General features: G+C 40.8%; 1 protein-coding gene across 3 annotated transcripts in view; it reads right to left on the minus strand.

Moving 5' to 3' along the window:
• MATN2 (matrilin 2) overlaps positions 1 to 16183 on the minus strand; it is a 203856-nt gene that overhangs the window by 128371 nt on the left and 59302 nt on the right. For all 3 annotated transcript variants that reach the window (XM_072603435.1, XM_072603436.1, XM_072603434.1), the window contains exon 3: positions 5916 to 6485. In XM_072603435.1, coding sequence (XP_072459536.1) covers positions 5916 to 6485 — 570 coding nt within the window. The remainder of the gene's footprint in view (positions 1 to 5915; positions 6486 to 16183) is intronic.

Below are 16183 nucleotides of genomic sequence, written 5' to 3' on the forward strand. Positions count from 1 at the left end.
AAATATGGACTACAAAGGATTCCTTTGAAATATAAAGAAAGTCAATTATATTGAAACATAGTAATCAAAATATTTGTTTAAAAAAGTTCATGGGACTTGGGTTAAGAATTCTTATTCTAAGTTATATTTCTTCTCTTTATGCCCCTTATGTACCTTGCTAGAGTACAAGTTCCTTGAGGAAAGGGATTTCGTTTTATTCATTGTTACAACCCCAGAACTCAGCACAGCCACTTTCACATAATAAGCTTAATAAATTCTGGGCACTCATAACAGGACCACCTATGAGTGTGTTGAGGGAGTCCCTAACAAAAATTGCAGGAAGCAACAGAACCATAAACAGACTGCTAGATGAAGTCCAAACTCCTCGAACTCAGCCCTGTCATGTGTCAGAACTGGTTTAACATCCCCACCCTGGTGACAACCTTCTAGTGCTAAGATTCTGGAATTCAACGATTCTCAGACATTGATCCTTAAGATATCAGCCTATAATAATAACAATGGTTAGCTTTGATATTGTCCTTTGAGGTTTACAAAGCACCTTACAAATGACCTCATCTGATCCTCCCAACTACCTTGGGAGATAGGCACTATACCCATTTTATACATGAGGAAACTGTAAGTGAGAAAGGTTAAGTGATTTGCCCAGGGTCATGCAACTAGAAAGCATCAGAGGCAGGATTTGAACTCAGGTCTTCCTGACTCCAAGCCCAACACTCTGTACTACCCAACTGACTAGCCTATGTCTAGATTAGGCCTTTGGGATGAAAGTCCAGAAGTCTGACTTCTTATAGACCCCAGAGATCTCATGCTCTGGTACTTGGGCCTTGGGAATACCAACAGCTGTTATGTATTAAGTGAATAGAGAACCAAAGCTTGGAAACATCTGTTCAGAATGCTGGTGCCTCAGAGCATCTGGCCACACATCTTGGGTATTTTGGCCGCTGGCTTGTGACATAACACCCTGAAGTAAGGCAACAGGAACATACTGGAATTAAACACTGGCTCCTAAAAGGTTTCCTTTGCTTTCAAAATCTTACCTACTTAGTTTCATAGCAGGTTATTATGGGCTACTCATTTAGGGCTTCAGAATTGCAGGGTTTTCTGCCAGTGAAGAGTCTGTCTGACTTGTGAGGAGTGGAGGGCAGAGGAGAGAGGACTCTTTGCTCCTTTGGGGTCTTAACTTTTGCTGAAACAATCTAAAGACTGTACCAGCTTCTGGAAAGCAAAGTGCTTGTTACAGAGCAGCCTGTGTTCTCTGAGTGCATTTTTCATTTCCTGAGCAGTACAGCTTAGGGGACAGAGAGTCATACTGCAAGTGATAAACACCTGCTTTTGACTCATACTGGCTGTGTGACGCTGGGTAAGTCACAGCACTCTAGGCTAGTGATGTCAAATTCAAACAGAAATGGGGACTGCTAAATCATACATAAGGATCCCTACCACCCATATATTGACTTCCATTTTATCTGGTTCTGGCTGTGCTAGGAAATTTTGCAGGCTGCATGTGTACAGTGGCCCATATGTATGACATTTCTAATCTAGGAAACTTAAAACTAGGAGTTACAGAGAAGGAGCTGATCTGCATTGGTAGAAGGAGTTTTTCCATCTGAGAGTTCCCTATACCAATGAAATTCCAAGGCCTATCCCTATGAATAAGATTTCATCAGAGTTAATGCTGAGTTCCTACATTGAAAAGAATGTGATGGACAAGGAGATGCCTCTTAGGTTTCCTGCGTCTTTGTAAGGGAAGGTAGGAAAAAGCCTAAAGACATGTCAATACTGAAGACCATGGGGTTGGGCTATCTTGTTGGCCTTGTCATATTACCTTGAGATTTGTTTCTTTACTAACACCAGAGAGGTTACTAAAAAAAAAAAAGCACCTCCATTTAAAGTTTCCAATCCAAATGAATAAACAGTCAAAGCTATTACTGAATCAATTGTTTTTTTTAATATTCCAGGAAAGGAAGATTGTAAATTCTGCAGAAGTCATTTCAAGCAATAAACCTTGAAAATAGTTTTGAAGGATTCTACCAAATATATTTTTTTCCAGTCTGCTTTAACTCACATATTAATAGTGCACAGCAAAAATAATGGCCTTTAGGGGAACCCCAGAAAGCTACCCCTATGAACATTTCCCAAGGGATGCATAGGAAAAAGTTCTTCTCTCTTTTATGATACCTTTTGTATAAAATCAATTTCACAGGATTAAAAAAAATGAGTATCACAGACTCTTAGAGTTGGAAGATAACCCAGTTCAGTGATCCTTTAGTCCAACCCTGATCTCAACAGAGATCTCCTCTACAATACCCCAAGAGGAGGTTATTTGCTTCTACTTGAAGACCTCAGGTTGTTTTGTTTGTCCTTTGCTTTTGAAGAGGACTGTAACATCAGAGAGATGGTGACATCACTTGCAGTTAACTTTGTTTTGAGTGAGAGAGAGCTGTGCAGGTCACCAGCCTCACTTCTCCTCCTGAACCATCTGAATTCAGTGACCAGATATTCATCAGGATGACTCAAGACTTCAAGTGACTGAAAGAATGAAACAAGCATTTATTAAATGCTTATTCTCTTCCAGGCACTGGCTAAGCATCAGGGATACAAATATAAACAAAAATAAAGGGAACTCTTGCCCTCAATGGGCTTATGTTCTGATCGGGGAAGACAATTCAGAAAAGGGAACTTGAAAGGTTTGGGATATGGAGGGAAGAATGAAGGTACCCAGATGGGGCATGTTTTTGAAGTCTAGAAAGTCAGGAGCAGAGCCAGCCGGGGAATAGAGACTGACCAGCCTTCGTCCTTTCATAAAAGAGGCTTCAGGAGGAAGTCACCAATGACAGAAGAAAAGCTTGCCTGCAAGGGAATGATGCAGAGGGAAAAGTATGCAAGGGTGGTTAGAGGTTCCAGGGTCAGAGGTCCCAGGCACTGATGGAAGTTCTGCTTCAGTCCAGCTCCCACAGCTGTCTCAATGGGAGAAGGAGCCAATGGCTCCCACCAACTGCCAATCAATTGATGAGACATGCTTTTGAAGACCAGAAAGTCAAGAACAGAGCCAAGAAGGGAAACTCATTACCTCCTGAGGCAACCTATTTTATAATTAAGTAGCTTTATCTAGCTTTATGGAGAATGGATCTGCTATCCTCACCACTATCAATGCCAACCACTAACCAAGTGCCTTTAAATGGATGAGTAAAGAGTCATGGGAATAGCAGTGCCTCCCAGACTACTGGCACAGCCCCCACAATTATCATCCAAGGGAGAAAGAGGCAACCACTGCCCCCAACTGACCACCAACATCCACAGCACAGGCAGGCCCACCTAGATGAAGTAGCAAGGCACCTAGGAGACAGAAGGTTGTATGTGTCAGGCAGGTCAAACTATGTTACTTAGACGGCAATGGAAACAGCTCAGGGCCTTGGGCCCAAGAGTTTCTCTAATATCAGCAACCACTGGCCCTGCTTCCAGTCCAGTCCCTACAGTCATCATCTAAGAACTCAACCCTTGAAGAGATGAGAACTGGCAACTCCCTTTAAAGGTGTTGTCTCTGTAAAACTGTTCATACCTTTTGATCCAGCAATATCACCATTAAGTCTGTATCCCAAAGAGATCATAAAACAGGTAAAAGGACCCATATGTACAAAAATGTGTATAGCAACTCTTTTTGTAGTGACAAAGAATTGGAAATTGAGGGGATGCCCAAGAATTGGGGAATGGCTGAACAAGTTGTGGTATATGAATGTGATGGAAAACTATTGTTTTATAAGAAATGAAGAATAGGTGAATTTCAGAAAAACCTGGAAAGACTTGCATGAACTGATGCTGAGCAGAACCAGAACACAGTACACAGTAACAGCAACATAGTGCAATGACCTACTTTTATAGACTTAGCTCTTCTCAGCAATGTAAGGATCTAAGACAATTCCAAAAGACTCATGATATCTATGTCCATATCTATATCCATATCTAGAGAAAGAACTATGGAGTCTGAATGCAGATCAAAACGTTCTCTTTTCTCTTTTTTTTTTCTCATTTTTTTCTCTTTTGTTCTGATTCTTCTTTCAAACATCGCTAATGTGGAAATATGTTTAATATGATTAGATGCCTACATCTGATTGCTTGCCATCTTGGGGAAGGAGAGGGGACTGAGGAAGGAAAAAAAAAATTTGGAACTCAAAATTCTGTAAAAGTGAATGTTAAAAACTATCTTTACATGTAATTGGAAAAAATAAAATACTATTAAGCAGAAATAAAAGGTGTAGCCACTACCTCCTCAGCAGCCACAGCTTCTGAAGACCCAGAAATGAATGTTGTTGCCACCAATATCCTGTCAAATAATTCCACATCAGAAATGGAGATGGTTTTATCAGTGGAAATGTCATTAAAGAAGGATGCTTTGCCACCTGCTTTGTTGCTTCACCCTAAGTATCATGGGACCTTTTCATCTGACTTTTAGCTGCAGAATGTGAGATCCTTGAGAGCTGGGGCCATCTGGCTTTTCTATTTGTATCTCTGCTGCTTAGTATAGTGCTTTGCACATTGTAAGCACTTAATAAATGCTTTTTCTTTCTTTCATTCACTCATTTATTCATCTTTGATTTAAATGGCTTTTAAAACTCCATTGGGAACCCTTAAGAAGTCTTTTTGGGACTGATAATGTCCTTTACTTTATACTAAAACAAAGTCTCTGCCAGAGGCAGCAGCACAACAGTGTATAAACAAATATCTCTTACCTTCCCCCAAGTAGATTGGTCAAGAGTAATTTTTCATTTTTGGAAAATAACAAACTATTATTTATCATGCAAAAAATTACTGAGAATAAAGTGAGACAAATGGTTTATCATTAAAAAATTTCTCCCCAGTCCCTCCTCCTCCCTCAACCCATCAACCTTCCTCATCACCATCTCCTGGCAGCAGTTAGGGACAGGAGCCACTTGACAGTTGGGATTATTTTATTTTTAAAATTTGTATCTCCAGCCCTGAGCACAGTAACTGACACACAGCAAGAACTTGGTAAATGGTTGCTGATTGATTGGCTCTGGCACTGACATACTGTTTCAAAAGACCAAGCCACATGCTTCTAGTGTCGAGATTGAAATGTAGCAGGGGTCACCTGCCTGGTGGAGAAAAGAGGCTTTGGCACCAGGAAATTGGGGGGAGGGATTTATGGTAGCCATCTCATCTCTTTGGCTGCCTTGAGAAGAAGTGGGTTCCCCTTCACTGGAGGTCTTCACGCTGACGCTATGTGACCATTTGTCAGGGATGGTATAGTAGGGATCTTTTTTAATTTACGAGTTAGACTAGATGGCATTCAGTGGGGTGGTTGAACTGATTTTTTTCTTGGCTTTAAGGCCAGCCTTCCATCTGCCCTGCCCCATTGTTACTCATACATACATAAAAATATAAAGCAAATAAATTAATTAGGAAGGCTGCAGCTGGGGTCATTGGGTAGTTAAATACCATGTAATCTGGGAGGGATAGCACGAGGCATTTGGGGAATCAGGAGACATTCCATGTAGAAGGCAGTGCTCGAGTTGAATCTTTAAAGAAGAGAGGGCTCAATTTAGATAAATGGCCTTCCTAGCCAGAAGGAAGGGTAATTTAAAAACAATCAAGTCGGATATATATGTAAAGTACTTCTCAAACCTTAAAGTGCTATATAAATGTTGGTGATTATTATTATTATTAATAACATTATTATAATAAAAAAATAGAGTGGATCTATTTTCGAATCTTGGATTGAATTTATGGAACACTGCCCCTGGGGATGAGTTTTCCATAAACACTAATGGAAAATCATTTTAGTTGAAAAATAAAAGTTTTCTTAGACATTTCACAAACCCCTGTCTACTTGAAATGAACTTAACCTGCAGGTGGGGGAAGGCAAGGCAGCCACTGTAGTAAATAAAGTTTCTTCTTACCACATAGTTTATTCTGGAACACTGAAGTCAGAGTCTCAATCTGGCTAAAGTTGGCCACCAGGAAAATGTGGTCTTCATGAGGCTCACTCCCAATGGACTTCAGAGTGTTGTAGTCCACCTGACCCACACCAATGGCAAAAATCAAGATGCCCGTATTCCTTGCCTTTGCTGCCACCTCAGCCACTGGGTCCTGCGGTCTCCCATCTGTCACAATCATAATAATCCGGGGCACATTTTCTCTGAGAGGCCGAGCCCCCTCAGCTTCAGAGAAGGCAATGTTCACTGCATACTGGATGGCCAGCCCAGTCATGGTGCCGGTGGCCAAATACATCATTCTCTTGACAGCTCTCTCCACCTCGGACTTTCTCTTGAAAGTCTTTAGTGAGAACTCATTCTTGACGGTGCTGCCATACTGGATCAAGCCCACCCTGGTGACATCAGGGCCAATGTCCAGGAACTGCAAGATGGTCACAATGAATTCCTTCACCTTCGCAAAATCATGGGGGCTGACACTGCGGGAGCTGTCAATGATGAAGACAAGGTCTGCTTGCTTGTTTTCACATGAGCTTTCTGTGATAAAGGAAAAGCACAGGAGATTAGGAGTGTACTATGTACAATTTGTGGGTTTGTTATCATTAATGGAGACAGATAGATGGATGGGTAGATAAATGGATTAGATATAGATATATAAAGACAGATGGATGGGATAGATAGAAAGAGAAAGAAAGAAGGAAGGAAGGAAGAAAGAAAGAAAAAAGCATTTATTAAAGACTTACTTTGTGCTAGGCAATGTGATAAGCAAAAAAGACAGTCTTTGCCCACAAGAAGCTTACATTCTAATGGGGAAACATAACCTCTGTAGGTTGTTGTTCTTTGTTCTTGAAGAGGACCAATGACATCAGGAGGGTGAAGTCTTGATTACCAAGTGAATTGGATCAAAATAAGGTAGGGCTGTGCAAAGTCATCAACCTCACTCTTTCCTCCAGAATCATCAGAGTCCGGTGGCAAGACAAAAGTCAGGATGACTAGGGATGACTTAGGGGACACCTGAGGTCTTTCTCTGTCTCATTTTGTCTGAGGCAACATCCATTCAGTAGTTAAACACTAGGCTGCTATTTGTTGTGGTTCATCCTTTGCTCTCAGAGAGGACCAATGAGATCAGGAGGGTGATGGCTTGACTTGAAAGTGATGCACTGATGGACAGGAATTAAGATAACTGAATGAAGAAGATCTTTGACAGACAGGCATACTAAGAGAAAAACCAACTAAGTGCCAAATTCAGACCAAACTGAGGAATGACAGCATCCAGATCTCTCTAAACTCTGAGACACAGCAAAGTCCAGATGGATGCAAGAAACAAATCCTATGAAGACCAAGTTTTATTTGAACTGCATGTTTTCATTGGGTTGGAACCAATGGCCATTTTTTATAAAATATAACCCTTAATAGCTAACTACATAATAATGTGGTCACATATAGCATGTATGATATATTTATGTAATGTTATATACAATATAAAATAATGATAACTTCAGATACATAGGACTACTTCATGGCACTCATTATTAGCATTCATTGGGACCTAGCAGTATAGACTTCCTGTGGATTGCACATTTGGCTCCCTACACAGCCTCATCAGTATTTCCTAAGCAATGGTGAGCATCACACGTATGATTGACTGACAGACTCATAGATTTGGATCTAGAAGACATCACAAAGATCATTCAGTCAAACCTTCTGTTTTTACATAAGAGGAAATTGGGTCACAGAGGTGAAGGAACTTGTCTAAGTCATGTTGGGACTTGAGCCAAGGTTCTTTGCATCATGCCCAACAACAAGAGATGCCATGCCATTGAGAGGTGGCAAAATATGATGGAAAAAGCACTAGACAGATTCAGAACTGGTAACCACATTTGACTATCTTGACTGATATTTTATCACAGTAGATGTTTTTCTCTTATTGGCACATCATGTTGGATTAAAAAAAGAAGTTTTATTTTGGTAGCCTTCCTTAGAATAAGAAGATCTGAATTCAAATCTTAATAGCTATGTGACTTTTGATAAAAATATTTCTCCAATCTGGACCTCAGTCCTTCACCTCTAAGAGAGGGGCTATATACTTGTGCTACCTAGAGAAGCCGTGTGGATATAGTAGAGAGTATGCTGAACTTGAAGTCAGGAAGACCTGTATTTATCTCCTGCCTCTCACATTTACTAGAGATGTCTCTAAGTTTCAGTTTCTCATCTGTAAAATGGTCATAATTGTACCCATGAAACCTATTTCATAGGGTTGTGAATCTAGTAAAACAAGTTCCATGCAGACTTTAAAGTACTAATATATATCTCATGTATTATTATTGCCTAAGAATCAGTATAGTATAATGGATATATATCACTGACTTCAGAGTGAGAAAGAACTGGGTTTGAAATCCTCTAACATACTGGCTGTGTGATCCTGAGAAAATCACCTGTTTACCTCAGTTGTAGAATATCCCAAAGAAGGAAATGGCAAACCATTCCAGTATCTTTGCCAAGAAAGCTCCAAACAGGGTCATGAAGGGTCAGACGTGATTGGAATGACTGAACAACAAAAAGGTCAGTTTTGCTGACTTGCCTTAGCAATGGGAGTTTTTTCATCAGGAGGTCCCTCCATGAATTAAATCATAGATAATTACTTTTCTTCTGACTTAAAATTACCTATATCATGGGGTTCTCATAAAGATCAAATGGAAGATGTAGTATGGAAGCAATAGCTCAAGGGCAAAGCAAGAGGAGCTCCTCCCAGGAGCAGGTCATCTTTCTCTTCTCTTCTCCAACCCACCTACCCTTCATGTATTAGAACGTGTCCAAGAGCCCAGCAGGCATCTGCTTCAGGGAGCTGTTTTCCTCCTCAACACTAGTTCCCACCAGGCACTGGACGCCCCTTCTTAGATGTCTATACTGTCTCTCCACACAGGCCTACCCCTGCCCATCCCTGCTCCTTCCTAAGGAAATATCCAGAGCTCCATTCAAATTTAAGAGTCATTGGTTCCTTCATGATACTCATTGGTCAAGGATCTCCTGCCTTGTCATTATTCTCCAAGGTCGGAGTGAGGAACCTGCAACCTTGAGGCCACATGTGGCCCTCTAGGTCCTCCAAACTTTACAGAACAACTCCTGCTAATAAAAGAATTTGTTCTGTAAAACTTGGAACTCAGTCAAAAGGCTGCACCCAAGGACCTAGAAGGCCACATGTAGCCTCAAGTCTCCAAGGTCTATCAGGCCTTACAACCCACCCTGGCTAGTGGGCCTTTCTGTCTGCCCTGAAGCTGGACTCTTCCTTCATTAGAATAGGAGCTTCTTGAGAGCAGATACTTCCTTTCTATTTGTGTCTCCAGCACTTAGCACAGTGCTTGACACAGGGTAAGTACTTCATTGCATTCAATTTCCTTTCAAGCATTGCTCTGATTATTGCCAGCATGGAAGAAATGCTCAAAGAACACAACACTTTGGGCCTGCATGCGGTCACTGAAATAATGTCATGAAAGTGTTTGGCAAGCTGGGAAGTGCTACGTGAAATATAAAGACAGTTCGAGAGGGAGGAACAATAATGACCTGAACTAAGGTAGCCAGACCAGCCTTCAGAGCCAGAGAGAACCCGGCAGGGGCTCATCTGTCTGTCTAGAAGGCTCCAATGCTCATGACACCACAAATTCTCTGAGCTCCAGATAACATGGGGATTCCAGGTAACAACACTGAAGTCCTCCAGGCACAGACCATTCTACCAGAGGTGGAACAAGAGAGTGCTCTTTTTATTCTTCTGTGGCATGAAACAAATGGTATTCCTTCCTTCCTTCCTTCCTTCCTTCCTTCCTTCCTTCCTTCCTTCCTTCCTTCCTTCCTTCCTTCCTTCCTTCCTTCCTTCCTTCCTTCCTTCCTTCCTTTCTTCCTTTCTTTCTTTCACCAGCACTAATGGTTTCTACCTTGATCCCCGAGTATTTCTGCAAAGATAATGAATTGCATTTTGGCTTTCTATAAGTCTCCATCTTTCCCCTCCCAGCTCCCTGGGCCTTTGTCTCTATCTCTATGGGAATAATTCAGAATCCAATCCACTCTTTTTGGACCCCAACAGAATTGAGTAACAAATTTACCTTATATTCCTAGTTTTGTTATTTGCTTTCCTGGAGATCTTTGTAATCAGCACTTTTCAGAACTGCAAAAATCTTCATTCCTTCATTCAACAAAGAATCATTCAGCGCCCCCTCTGTGCAAGCACCCATCCAAGAAGCATTAGATCTGACTCCTGCCTTGCAGAAAAGTATGATCTAGCTGAAGATCTAAGGCATAGACATATTAAGGCATTTAGAAATAAGGTTGAGCAAAGATCCAGTGGTGGCTGGTGGCTGGAGAAGAAGAATAGCATGGGCTGAAGTAATCCAGAAAACCCCATGGAGGAGGTGGGACTTGAGTTAACTGTGAAGGATAAGTAAGGTCTGGATCAGTAGAGGGGAGAAGGGAAGGACACTCTGGCCAGCATGGGCAGAGAGCATGAAAGGAAAATGTAAACAAAGGTTTCAAGCCTAAATTAGCATAAAGTATGCTGGGAACAGTGAGGAGAATAATCTATAGAGAGCAAAGAGTTCGGATTTGGTATTAATTTCTACTAATTATTTTCTAATAAGGTTAGACATGTAAGTTGAGGCAGGATAGTAATAAATAACCCAAACTTAGATTTAGATAGTGCTTAGGAGTTTAAAAACACTTGTTATAGCAGTCCTATATGGTGGGTAGCACAAGTATCATTTCCCCAATTTTACAGATGAGGAGACTGAGGCACAGAGAAGTTACATGAGTTCCCAAGTGTATACTTCTAGTAAGGAGCAGAGCCAAGAGTCAAATTTAAGTCTTCAGATGTTCACCCAGTGCTCTTTCTAGAACCCTAGGTTCTGGGTTAAAAGATTTGGATTATATTCTCTGACCCTGAGGACCTGTTAAAAGTTCATCAGCAGGGTAGTGACATGAAAAAATACTTTAAGGGCAAGATGTTAATCCGGTAGAAATGTATCATTTCATGCTCCATCTATTCTAAATTCTTAGCTTTATACTAAATGTGCACAGGGTCAATCAATAAGCAATTTATTAAGCACTCACTATCTGTCGTGCTCTAGGCTAAGTAATGAGGAATCAAAGGCAAAATATGGTCCCTGATTTCAAGGAGCTCACATTCTAATGGAAGAAGTCAGACATCAAGCACCATTATGGACTTAGCCTTTGCCATGGAGAAGAAGGAGGGCAGGAGCAGCAGGTGCTCTCCAGCTGAAAGAGCTTCCTTCCATAAAACAACAAAAAAAACTAAAAATTGGACCAACTGATCACAAAAACACAAGCCAACCAAGTGTGGTGAATTGGGACAATTCTTTGTTTAATTCAGCACCCAATTAATTACCTGGCACCAGTTGTTAGTCCTTCATTTTCAAAGAGGAGCAATGACATCACAGTTGATGTTTTGACTCTCCTATGAGTTGGATTTAAGTGAGGCAGAGTTACACGGAGTCATCAGACTCACTCTCTCTTCTAGGGTCATAGAAGTTCAGGGGCAAGTCAAAAGTCAGGACAACTGAAGATGGCCTCGGATCTGGTGAATGACCAAGCTCTAAGTGCTCCAAGGCCCTTGCTTCAGTCTCCTTCATGGCTTTTGGAATAAACTGTTCTCATCTGCCCATTCCACTGGAGGAAGTCTTCACATACTTGGTGTAGACAAGTCCCTAACTCACCTATAGATTTATTGATTCCCCTAAACCTGGTTTAGCCCTTCTGCCAAGACCTCTTCATCAGAGTATGGCCCCTGCACATGCTACAGTTTCTTGGAGCCAGAGGTATTAAACTACTGAAGCTCAAACCTCAGAGACAGTCTTTGGCACCACTGTCTCTCTTCCCTCAAATTCTGTTTTGATTTTTGGATTTGAGCCAACTTCTTCAACCCCCTCCTCCCATCCTATTCTTTTAGCTCTGTTATTGTCTAATTCTTGGACTTAGCTTGTTCACACTGAAAATCTGATCCCAACTGAGCAATGATTTCTCAGCCACAGCCCCATTCCTCCCTCTTCCCTCCTCCCTTCCCTAAGTGGGGAGGTTCAATCAGAACCTTGGACACCTCCAACATAAAAGACCTTGATGGTCCTGACCTTGGCCCCCACTATAAAGTCCTAGGTAAATACTGTCCCGTGCTTCTACTTGTGCCCATGACATCTCAAATCAAAATTAGATTAGTGGCAAAATTATATGACAGTCAAATTCACAAGACAGGATCATATATTCTGTCACTTAGAGAAACTAGAAATATTTAGAGGATAGTAAAAAAACAAATCTTATTAAACACATTTAATAATGACACAGACATCGAGGTTTTGTGGTACAGTAGAAAGAGCACTGGATATAGAATCAGATATCCTGGATTCAAATCCTGACCTTTCCATTTACTACCTTGCATAAATTATTTTCCTTCTCTAGACCTCAGCTTTCTTATCCAGAAAACAAGGAGACTGGACTAGATAACTTCAAAAATTCCTTTGAATTCTAAAGTTCACAAAGATTGACAAATATATATTGGAGTGTATGCCATTTCCTTCTCCAGTTCATTTTACAGATGAGGAAAGTGAGGTAAACAAGGTTAAGTGACTTGCCTAGGGTTACATATCTGATAAGTGTCAGAGGCCAGATTTGAATTCAGGTCTTTCTGATTTCAGGTCTCATGGTCTCTCTACTGAGCCACCCAGCAGCTCATTAAGGTTAGGCTGAAGCTACTTTTTTCATGGAAGTGCAACACAGACAGCCCCAGTGAGGATCCTGGGCGCTCAATCTCAAAACATAGGTTCTGGTCCCAAATCTGTTGTCAGCTGACCATTGTGACCTTGGAGAATTCCCCACCTTCCTGAGCCTTTATTCTATAATCTCTAAAATGGGAATAATAAAGTCATTTTACTTTAAGAGGAATTGTGTATATTAAAGACACATTGAAATGTAAAAAAAATTATGCTGGAGTGAGGGATGTTTTAATGTTCTCAGTATTTCTGCACTGGAGTTGTCCAATATTTCATTGTAGTATGAAGGCAGCCTTGGGTTCTCAAAAACTATGCAAATAGAACACTAGGTCTAACTGGGCTTTGGTGAGGGTCTGTTCCAGAAGGAGCTCAGTTAAGTTCCGAGAGGTCATGGATCAGACTAGTCAACAGGTGTTCAATATTTTTGGACCTAGGATTTCACAAAGAATGTCAACTAATAGAAGGGTTGGGATCTGCAACGGTGGACAGGAAAGTCTGGGATGTACTTCTAAATGTTTAACAACTGACTCTCCAAGAAAAAAACCAAATATGCACAGCATACTCAAGTTTAAATTGCATTATTAACATTTTCTCCATCATTTTCTTATGTGTAGACAATCATCATAACAATAATCAAGTCCTGATATGTTCAGTCATTTTACAGTCTTGTCTGATTCTCTGTAACCCTATTTGGGGTTTCCTTGGCAAAGATACTGGAATGATTTACCATTTCCCTCTCCAGCTTATTTTACAGATGAGGAAAGGGAGGCAAACAGGGTGAAGTGACTTGCCCAGGGTTCAAAGCTAGTAAAAGTGTCTGAAGTGAGATTTGAATTCTGGAAGATGAGTCTTCCTGACTTCAGCTCCAGCACTCTGTCCGTAGCACCACCTTGCTGCCCTTCTTGATATGTAGCATTGGTCAGTTTCCAAGGTGTAGATGTTCACACTGAAAATTTAACAATCAGCTCTTAATAACAGGTGTCAGCTGACTCCTGTATGCCCCTGGTTATATCTCACATCAGGGAATCCATGGATACTTTATTATTATTAACAATGCTATTGTTATCAAGGAGGTGTGGTATACTTCAGGACACTAAGTGAAGAATGAGTTAAAAGGCCACCTGTTTTTGTGTGAAAGGAGTTAGTGTGAATCATAAATTTTGGGTCATGCAGGGGAGCAGAGCTAGGGTTCCAATATTCTTCCTGCACCACTCTGTCTCCCAACCTTTTGAAAAAATTCTTTACAAAGGACCTGACATATAAACATTATTTATTTCTGCTCCATTTCTTTAAAACATCTCATAAGGAAATCAACCCCAATCCACCTTGGGCAATGAGATGTCAGTAAAAGTAGATGGGGGAGGCAGGGAGTATTATATTTTGTACCCTGGGACTTAAAAGATCTATTAACAAGGAAAGCCTTGTTCGAGGAGGAGCTATGTGACGCAGTAGATGGAACACCAGGTTTAGAGTCAGGAAGATCTGAGTTCAAATGTGGCCCCAGAAATGAAGAGAAAAGAAGGAAGGAAGAAAAGAAGGAAAGTCATTTAACTCTGTTGCCTCAGTTTCCTCATCTGTAAAATGAGTTGGAGAAGGAAACAGCAAACCACCCCAGTATCTTTGCCAAGAAAACCCCATATGGGGTCACAGAGAGTTGGACAGGGGTCAAACACCTGAACAATAACAACAAAAAGTATTTATTATCTTTATTATTACTATTCTCTCTTTCCGTAATGTTTTCTCTTGGAACTCCTCCTCTTGAAAACCCTATTTTCCTTCAAAGCTCAGTTGAAGTATCAGATCCTTCAGTTAGGTGATATAGGGCAGAGGTGTCCATTATCAGTCCCACAGGCCATCTTGCACCAGCAAACATTCCCACTGATGCCAAAATCAGAATAAAATGTATTTGAGAAATATTTAATGAAATACATAAAAACTTAATAGAACATATGTGATTTTCTAAGACAATACACGGCAGGAGGAATCTTTGTGTACAGTTTTGTGACCTCCATTTCCATCGAAGTTTGACACCAATGCTCTAGAGAATTCTCTTAGACTGGAAATGGCAGAGAAGGTGCTAACCTGCACCGGTAAAAGGAGTTTTTTTTCACGAAAGGATTCTCAGTATCACTGAAACTACAAGTCAAGTTCTCATCCTTATCACAGTGCCAGGCACTTAATAAGTGTTCGTTGGTTAAATCATAGATTAAGAAACCTGCACCACCTGAGGCAGCCCTCTGCATTTTTTGAAATCCCCATTGGTTGGCAATTTTACAGCAATATTTTTTTATGTGTATACATCAACAATTTGTGGCCCATTACATTGGGTCAGAATCCTCCTCTTTGCAACTTTTATCCATCAGTGCCCTATAGTGTCAAGCAGGATAAACCCAGCATCTAACATTGTATCTTGCCCAACTTCCAAAATGTTGAAATTTAGGTCTCAGATGAGTCCTTCCACCAAACCTTTCAAATGTTTGAAGGCAGCTACCATGTTCTTCTCAGCACCACTCTCCCCTCACCCAGTTTTCTCTTCTCCATACTAAATATCTCTGAATTTTTTTCCTATGACATGATTTTGAGTCTCCTTATTCTAGAAAACCACCAGCTTGTCAATGTCCTTCCTTTAAGGTGCCTAGAATGGAATTCTATATGTTCAATGGAAAAAACACTAACCAAATCTTTATTCTTACTAGCTATGTGTTTTAGGGCAATTTCATGTCAGTCTTTCTCATCTGTAAAACAAGGAGGCTGGACCACATAGCCTATTCCAATCTAGTCTAGTTCTGTGCTCCTATAAGCCCATATGTGGTCCAATCATAACAGAGCATAGTGGAGCTACCATCTTCCTCCTTCAGATAATATACTTAAATATAGTCTAACATTTTAGTGCCAGGTCATACTACCAATTCATAATGAGCTTGCCATCCATTAATTCTCAACCTCCACACCCTCAAGGTATTTTTTACATGAACTGCTTTTCTAATCATGTCTCTCCCATCCCAGTACTCATGGATTTTCTTGGAGGAGATAGGGAGCTACTGTAGGTTCTCAGATAGAACCAACGTGATAAAATCAGTGTTTTAGGAAGATTAGTCTGGCAATAATGTGTACAGGTTGAACTGGAAGGGAGAGGGAATGGGAGTGGTGACATGACCTGGGAAGCCCTTCCAGTAATCCAGATATGAGATAATTATGAGCTTCGACTAGGGTGTTACTGAGGAAGGAATCAATCCAAGAGGCATCTTAAGGGAAGAAATGACATAATGTCAAAAAGACAAACACCAAAGAGCTTCCATATTACTCAGTCCTCAAGCACTCAGGTATAGGTAGTAAAAATAATTCCAGTCTAGCCATGAAACCCTTCTCAAAGACTGACTGGAATAAGGACAAAAAAGATGGGAAAACGATAGGATGCCTGGAAATTATTGATGCAGATACACTTTGCAAAAATGTAACTGTCTATTG

This window comes from Notamacropus eugenii, chromosome 4 (assembly GCF_028372415.1).
Source record: "Notamacropus eugenii isolate mMacEug1 chromosome 4, mMacEug1.pri_v2, whole genome shotgun sequence".
NCBI lineage: Eukaryota > Metazoa > Chordata > Mammalia > Diprotodontia > Macropodidae > Notamacropus > Notamacropus eugenii.